General features: G+C 54.4%; 1 protein-coding gene and 1 pseudogene across 1 annotated transcript; one reads left to right on the top strand and one right to left on the bottom strand.

Moving 5' to 3' along the window:
• The window catches only part of LOC115949118, a 2,504-nt pseudogene extending 988 nt beyond the window's left edge, over window positions 1–1,516 (bottom strand).
• Window positions 1,517–5,311: 3,795 nt separating this feature from the next.
• On the top strand, window positions 5,312–6,563 carry LOC102040415 (erythroblast NAD(P)(+)--arginine ADP-ribosyltransferase-like). Its single transcript, XM_005431136.2, has 2 exons — window positions 5,312–6,059; window positions 6,478–6,563. The coding sequence occupies exons 1-2, from the start codon at window positions 5,312–5,314 to the stop codon at window positions 6,561–6,563; spliced, it is 834 nt and encodes a 277-aa protein (XP_005431193.2).
• The last annotated feature ends 1,802 nt before the right edge of the window (window positions 6,564–8,365 follow it).

Here is an 8,365-nt window from a genome sequence, read left to right as displayed (position 1 = left end):
TGGGCAGCCTTGACGGACTCATTTCTCTGGGAGTCCAGGAGGTTTTGGTGATCATGTCAGCCATGGTTGCCACAGTGACTACAGCCACCTTGGTGACCTTGGTGGCCTCATGGATCAGATGGTCCCATTGGGCACTACCACGGCTGCGGTGGCCAGGAGGAGTCCTCCGAGGTGGAAGGTGGCCCTGGGGACGCTTCCCCCTGGGGGACAAAGAGGGATGTCGGGGGGTCCTGGGGGAAGTGCGGGGCTCGGGATGGCCAGGGTGTGAGGAGAGGGCAAGGGTGGGTAAGGGGGGCCAGGGAGTTCAGGGCTGTCAGGGTGGGCTTAGGGGTGATAGGAGTCAGGGGGACTCAGGGGGTGCCACAGGGGTGAGCGGGGCTGGCAGTGGTTCAGGGACTGTTGTAGGAGGGCTCTTGGGGGGAGTCCCAGCCCACCTGCATCCATCACATATGGACTGTTCCCACAGCACTGCCTCTGGTGGATTAGAACAGGGTCAGAATGGAGAGGTCCCTGTGCCTGTCCTTGCCTTGCAGGGGCATCCCTGTCCACTCCCGGATGTGGGGGTCTCCATCCCTGTGCCTTGTCATGGGTATTCCTGTCCCTGTGCCCACAATGGGTGTGCTCAGGCTTGGTGTCCTCAGCATGGAGTATCCGTGTCCCCCCCCCACAATAATTTTCCCTGTCCCCCATGCCCAGTGAATGTCATTGTCCCCTGTGCCTGATCCCCTGGGTTTCTCCATGGCTACACTGGGTGCCCTCATACCCCCAGGCTGTCCCATTGCAGCCACTCGCAGTTGTATTTGCTGAAGTTTGCGGCAGAGCGGAGATGGATGCATGTCCTCTCCCTGTACTGGGTGACTTCGGTGACCTCAAAGTCTCAAAGGGTGGGATGAACACCCCCCGATTCCTGGATTTTCAGTGAAGACGTGGATACCCACATGGTGGCACGTGTGCAGCTCAAACACTGTCTCCTTCTCAAAGCACTGGCCGCTTGGTTTGCTCAGCAATGGTGATGTGAATTTACCAAACCGGATAGTGTTGCCATGCTGTCTGTCGAACTGGACCCCACACACCCGCGAGAACACGTCAAGACACCACCATTTCAGAAGGTCCCTCAGTATGGCCAGGGCATCGATCAGGAAATGCAGAGTTTTGAAGTGGAAGTTGTCCCGGTATTCCTGGTGGGAATGCCCGGCCACACACATGGCCTCATTGAACATGAAGCACAGGCCATCCACTGTCTATGCCATGATGGTGGTGGCCTGCTCTGGGGACAGAGGGGTCATAGGGGGCCCCCACATTTGCCACTTGGCCACAGCCTTTGCCCAGACCTGGGCAAACACACAGTTCTGGTAGAACTCAGAGAAGTAGAGGGCAGCACTGTGGTCATGCCAGGGTCACAGCCCCGGTACTGGTCATCAAAGGAGTCCTGGGCCATGTCCAGGGTCACCACGTCAATGCTCGTGGTGGCCACGGCCATTGCCAGCACTGCAAAGGTCTGAGCCAGGGAGGCCATGGAGTGGAGAGTCCACATGGACCAGTGTGGGACACTGGGGGACACAGAGAGGACACAGAGGAGACACAGGGAGGGTTCATCAGTGAGAGACTGGGGAGGGGATTGGGTCAGCCTAGGGGGAAGGGAGGCACTCCTGGCCAGCCAACCCCTGGGAATGTCTGGGGTCCCTGATCCCAAATCCTGGGGTTACTGATGCCTCCCCAATGTCCCCCAGCCCCAGGGACCCCCAGAAGCCCAATCCTACTCCCATGATGACAAGACCCCAATCACACTTCCAGTCCCCAATTTCTTTGCTGTCACACCAGGACCTCAACACAAATCCAGCATCACCCCCTGCCCCCACAGTGTTTCCCAGCTCCCCCATGACCCCAATCCCACTCCCACCATTTCATGTCCCGCCTCACTTCCCCCCAGAGCACCCCATGACCCCAGTCTCAGTCCTGTGATCCCCCCAGTGTCCCTCCAGCAGCGCAATCACAATCCCAGTCCTGTGTTTACCTTTCTGATGTCCTCCTAGTGCTCCCTGGAACCTCAATCCTGCTCCGAATCCTCTGCAAGCCTCTGGTGACCCGAGGCACCTCTGGGACTGCACCCAAATTCCTAAAGCCACTCCCTCACTGGCCCCAGTGCCCCCCAGGTCTCTCTCCCAGGCCCAAGTCCCGCTCCCATTCCCATTAGCCATTTCATGTCACCCCAGGACCCCAGCCCAAATATAGGGGTCACCCCCTGCCCCCACAATGTTGCTGTGGAGCCCTCCAAGCCCCCACTCTGCAATCCCAGGTCCATGTTCCCCTCCTTGAGTGTCCCCAGTGTCCACCACTCCCTGATACCAAAATCAGTTGGAGTGATCTCCCTGATGGAACTGGAGGTATCAGAAAGCCGGAATTCTTTCTCAGCTCGGACTCACAGCAGATTCCTCCTGGTCCTGCAGCTCAGGGAGACTTTGCTATGGGGTATTTATCCATCATAATTATAAATATTAATTAAATTGGCATCTTACCTAATATAAAACTAGCATTTTCCCCATAAATAATTTGTATGGCTCTGCCTCTTTTAGGAAATAATTTTTATTGTCCGGAGTATCATAAAAATGGGGTATCAGGATGTGGTTTTCACTGAGTGCCCCAATATCCCAGATGATCTCACCCTGAACTTCCATTTTGGGCAGGGGCTGCTCCTTCTGTGTTACAGAATTTGCCAAAACCCCCTCACTGGAGTTCTCTTTATCTCTTTTTCCTCAGGTTCCATCCACCTTTGCCCTGCTGTGTACACACTTTTACATCCTTTTATTGTTTTTTGTTCTCTCATCTTTAAGCTCTATCCAGCACCATTGAGAGATCAGAAACTTTCTATTTTCTTTCTTATTTCTCACCTCCTAGGACCCGAATCCCACTCCTCAGTGACTGTTCTCCTCATCCAAGAGGCCAGGAAATCCAATGTGGGACAAAACTTCATGGTATGTATTCTGCTTGCCATAGACTCATGGGATGTGGAACAAAGGGAGGAGCTCACAGTGTTACAGAGAGCTCTGGAATTGGCAACAGCAAAAAGAGCAAACATTGGAACTCTCTTGCCATCTGCTTTGAGCATTGCTCCTGCCCATGCAGCCATATGGAGAGAAAGAAGTCAATTACAGCACAGGAAACTCCAATTAAATATAAACAAGAATTATTGTCCCTCCTCGATACTACCCAGCTGCCCAAAGTGCCTGTACTACAATCCAGGGCACACCAGCTTGGGGATTGACAAATCCATCTGGGAAATAGACTTGCATTAAATCTGCACAAGAGGTTCCACAACAAAGCATCCTGGTGTTAATTCCTGAGAAATGAATTTCAGCCCCAGAGGTGAGGCCTGGATAGAGTTGGGCAGAATGAAAATTGGCTGCTTATCTAAAAGCCCACAATAAGGAGCGTGGCTAGGTGGGTGATACCTCCCAATAACCAGGTCAGGCCCTCCCCAGCTGATGCTGCAATTTGTAAAGGAGAAAAACATCAGCAAAGCTCTGGGGAATCGATGCCATGGGGGCTGGTCTGTGGCCTCAGATCCTCAGTGTCCGTAGGAAAAAACTGCCAGGTCTATTACAAAGCAATGCCTGATGTTCTTTCAAAAGAACACTTTGAATTCAAAACCATCACCTCCAGGCATCACTGAAAGAGGAAACACACCCAATGATAACTGCCAAATGGAATTTCTGAGCTACAACACCAACATGGGCTCATGTATCTCCTGGTGTTGGTGGATCCCTTTTTTGGGCCCTTTTTTGGGGCTCCAGAACTTCTCCTGCCACACCAACAAGGCCAGGGAAGTCACCCAGGCACTCCCCCAAGAGATCATCCCCAGGCTCAAGGTGCCTGCAGGGATGTCACCTGATAGGGGACCCCAATTGGTATCTGAGGTGTGACAGCAACTCAGTGAGCAGTGGGGAGTGGGACTGGGGGCAACTGGGGGGACATGGGACAGTGGGATTGCGGTTGTTGGGGCTGAGCAATAAGAGAGAGAATAGAAAGTTTCAGATCCCTCAGTGGTGCTGGATAGGGCTTAAAGAAGAACTAGCAAAAACCAATAAAAGGATGTAAAAGTGCGTTCACAGGAGAGCAAAGGTGTCTGGAACCGGTGGAGTAACAGATAAAGGGAACTCCAGTGACGGCTTTTTGTCAAGTTCTGTAACACAGAAGGAGCAGCGCCTGCACAAAGCAAAAGTTTGAGACATGGTCATCTGGCATATTGGGGAACACAGGGAAAAGTGCTGTTTCTGTATTAGATAAGGGACACATTTTCATGAATATTTATAATTGTGGTGGATAAATACCCCATGGCAAGTCCCCCTGACCTACAGGACCAGGAGAGATCCGCTGTGAGTCTGAGCTGAGAAGGAATTCCGTCTTTCTAATACCTCCGGTTCCATCAGAGAGCTCACTCCAGCTGATTTCGGTATCAGGGACTGGGGGACCTTTGTGGGGGGAACACGGGGCTGTGGGATTGGGGTCTGGGGGCACCAGGGGTGTCAGGGTAATGGGACTGGGGTCCTGGGTGGTCTGGGGGCAGTGATGGGAGACACAGGACCATGGGAGTGGCAGTGGGGTACTGGGGGACACTTGGGGGGCACATGGGACTGGATCGGGGTCCAGGGGTCACTGGGGAGGTCATGGGACTGAGAGTGGGATTGGGGAAAGGGGGAGAGGGGACAGGGACAAGTGGGACCCACTGGGGACCCCAGACCTTGGGTCAGGGTCCTGGGGGACATGGGGTCACTGGGAGGGGTACAAGGGATTGGGGTAATGGAGACACTGGGAAACACCGGGAGGTGGGACACAGAGCTGGGAGTGGAACTGGGAGTCTGGGGGTCACTGGGGTTACTGGGGGAGGGAGTCAGGAAGTGACCCCAGGATTTGAGTCAGGGTCCTGCAGGGGGGGTGACAAGATGACAAGACACCTTGAGGGGGGATATAGGACTCTGGGAGTGGGATTGGGAGTCGAGGGGTCTGGGGGACACTGGGGCATCCAGGAGTGACCTCAGAATTTGGGATCAGGCTCCAGGACATGTCCAGGGGTCTCCTGGCAAGGGCTGCCCCACTCTCCCTGGGCTGAACCCACTGTCCCTCCCCAGCCCCTCCCCAGGGAAGCCTCCCCATGTCCTGCCATGTCCTTCTGCGTCCTCTGTGTCCCATCAGTGTCCCCTCAGCATCCCCTGGTATCCTCCAGTGTCTTCCCTGTGCCCCCCAGTGTGTCACACTCTGTGTCCCCTCTGTGTCCCCCAGTGTCCCACACTGGTCCCTGTGGCCTCTCTTCTCCATGGCCCCCTTGGCTCAGACCCTGGCACTGCTGGCAATGACCATGGCCACTGCAGCCATCAAGGTGGTGCCCCTGGACATGGCCCTGGACTCCTTTGATGACCAGTACCTGAAGTGTAGGGATGAAATGAGCGAGCAGCTGCCGGAACTCAAGCGCTCTGATTTCCTCAAGAATGGCACATTTGAAAAGATCTGGAAAAAGGCCACGGCTGAGTGTGAGAAACCAGGCTCCTGTTCATCCACTCTGACCAAAGACCAGGCCATAGCCCTCATGGTCTATACAATGGGGGATGTGTACAAGGAGTTCAATGATGCTGTGCGCAAGGCTGGAAATTCCAGCCAGGAATACCGGGACAAGTTCTACTTCAAAACTCTGCATTTCATGCTGACCGACGTCCTCCAGAAGCTGAAGCTGAGACGCCCTAAGGAGTGTCTGGATGTGTTCCGGGGGGTGAAGGACTACCAGTTTAAGGTGAACACTGGCGCTATAATCCGCTTCGGTCAATTCGCTTCGTCATCGCTGGACAAAACGGTGGCCCAGGGTTTTGGGACAGACACGATGTTCAAGGTGCAAACGTGCCACGGAGCCGACATCCACAACTTCTCCTTCAAAAAATATGAGAAGGAGGTGCTGATCCCGCCCTTTGAGACCTTTGAGGTCACCAAAGTCAAGATGGAAGGAAGCGGGTTGAACATTGAGCTTCGCTCCACTGGGAACTCCAGCAAGTACAACTGCGAGTGGCTGCGAGGTGACATCATGGGAACAACCTGGGGGGATGGGGACACTCAGTGAGGGTTGGGGACAAGGACACACAGTGCTGGGGACACCCATGGCCCAGAGGGGACAGGGACACCCACTGTGGCTGGGAGGCAGGACACCCAGAGCTGGGGACAAGGACAGGGACAGCCATTGCTGGGCACAGGGGATGGGGACACTCAGTGTCAGGTAAGGGGGACAGGGACATCCAGTGCTGAGAACAACCCCTGGGGTTGGGGGACAAGGCCACCCATGGTTGGGCACAGGGGAAAGGGACCTCATTATGGCCCCTGTCTGATCCCACACCATCAGGGCCCCCCCATTACCCCTGTCCCTCCCCCAAAGGCCCTCCTGACCCACCTGACCCTCTCATCCCATGATCCCCCTGACCCCTCTCTTTGTCCCCACAGGTGGGAGCCTCCCCAGGAACTCCCCCCACCTTGGGGGGCTTCTCCTGGCCACCGTGGCCATGGCAGTGGCCATTGGAACCCTCTAAGCCACCAGGCCACCAAGGTCATTGTGGTTATGGAGGCCACTGTGGTCACCATGAGCACGAAGGCCACCCGGATCCCCAGGAAAATGAGGCCACCAAGGCTACCGAGGCCATTATGGCCACTATGGTCACTTTGTCCACTGTGATCACTGTGGCCATTGTTACCATTGTGGTCACTGTGGCCATTATTGCCACTGTGGCCACCATGGTCACTGAACAAGGTGCCCATCCTGTAAAAGCCCCTCCGAGAGCTGCCCAGCGAGGGACCGATGCCAGGGCAGCAGGACCAGCACAAGGGGGGCTGGAGCAGCCAGGAGAGTGCAGGACAGCACGGACAGCAGAGATTGGGCAGTGCCTGGGGCCGCTTGGGCACTTCCCCATAGAGGGGTTTGGGAGTGGCAATGCCACGGCCACCTGCTGATGCTCCTTGGCTGCCTCACCTGATGTAGCAATAAATTGCCACTTGCTCACCTGGCGTATAAAAAATGTATCAAAAACTTGATCCTTGCTCACCTGGTGTATCAAATGTTTATCAGAAATTTGATCCTTGCTTGCCTGGTGTATCAAAATTTTACCAAAATTTGCTGCTGGCTCACCTGATGTATCCTCTACAGCTCCTTTAATTTCTCTCCTGCAGGGCGCCTCATTTCCTAAAATAGAGCTGTTCCTGGAGTTTTTGTTAGAGGCATATCAATGCTTTATTTCTCAGACCTCGATCTTCAAAGAGGTGCTGGAGAAATGTTCCTCCCTTTTTCCCGGTTCATTGCAGCCCCTCACAAAGAACCTGGAAGGGTTGGAGCATATCCAGGGAAGGGAGGAAGCTGGAGGGACAGCAGAGATGGGGCAGCGCCTGGGGCCGCTTGGGCACTTCCCCATAGAGGGGTTTGGGAGTGGCAATGCCACGGCCACCTGCTGATGCTCCTTGGCTGCCTCACCTGATGTAGCAATAAATTGCCGCTTGCTCACCTGCTGTATAAGAAATGTATCAAAAACTGGATCCTTGCTCACCTGGTGTATCAAATGTTTATCAGAAATTTGATCCTTGCTTGCCTGTTCTAGCAAAAGTTGACCAGGATTTGCTGCTGGCTTGCCTGATGTCTCCACTGCAGCTCCTTTAACTCCTCTCCTGCAGGGCGCCTCATTTCCTAAAATAGAGCTGTTCCTGGAGTTTTTGTTAGAGGCATATCAATGCTTTATTTCTCAGACCTCGATCTTCAAAGAGGTGCTGGAGAAATGTTCCTCCCTTTTTCCCGGTTCATTGCAGCCCCTCACAAAGAACCTGGAAGGGTTGGAGCATATCCAGGGAAGGGAGGAAGCTGGAGAAGGGTCTGGAGAACCAGGAAGGGCTGAGGGAGCTGGCAGAGTCTGCTCAGTGCAATTAAAAAAGGATGAATAATCAGTTTGGGGCCAGTTCCAAACTTCCTGATTTGAGGTAACGCAACAGAAGCAGCACTGGGAGGAAAAACAGAAAAAAAACAGAATGAAGAAGGATTAAAAATAAAATAGAGAAATGGGGACAGAGGCAACACCACACATTTATTTATGGAAAAAAACCATGGTGTTTCGCTCAGGAAACTCTTTTTCCTTTCAAATCAGGGATTTTCCCTCTTTACCCGCTCGTCTCCTGGAGCTGTGGTTCCGAGATTGTCCACAGGAGGGCAGCAGCGAGTGCGGGAAATCAGCGGCACTGCGCATGCACCGCTCCCAGCTGCAGCTCTGGGTGCCAACAGCAGGCGGCAGCACGAGCTGCTGGCGCTGCCGAGCGCCCGCCCCGCCCCCTCCCGGCCCCCGGGGCTCTGCCATGG

Source organism: Geospiza fortis, unplaced genomic scaffold (assembly GCF_000277835.1).
Source record: "Geospiza fortis unplaced genomic scaffold, GeoFor_1.0 scaffold77, whole genome shotgun sequence".
Taxonomy (NCBI): Eukaryota; Metazoa; Chordata; class Aves; order Passeriformes; family Thraupidae; genus Geospiza; species Geospiza fortis.
This window is presented reverse-complemented; position numbering and strand designations above follow the sequence as displayed.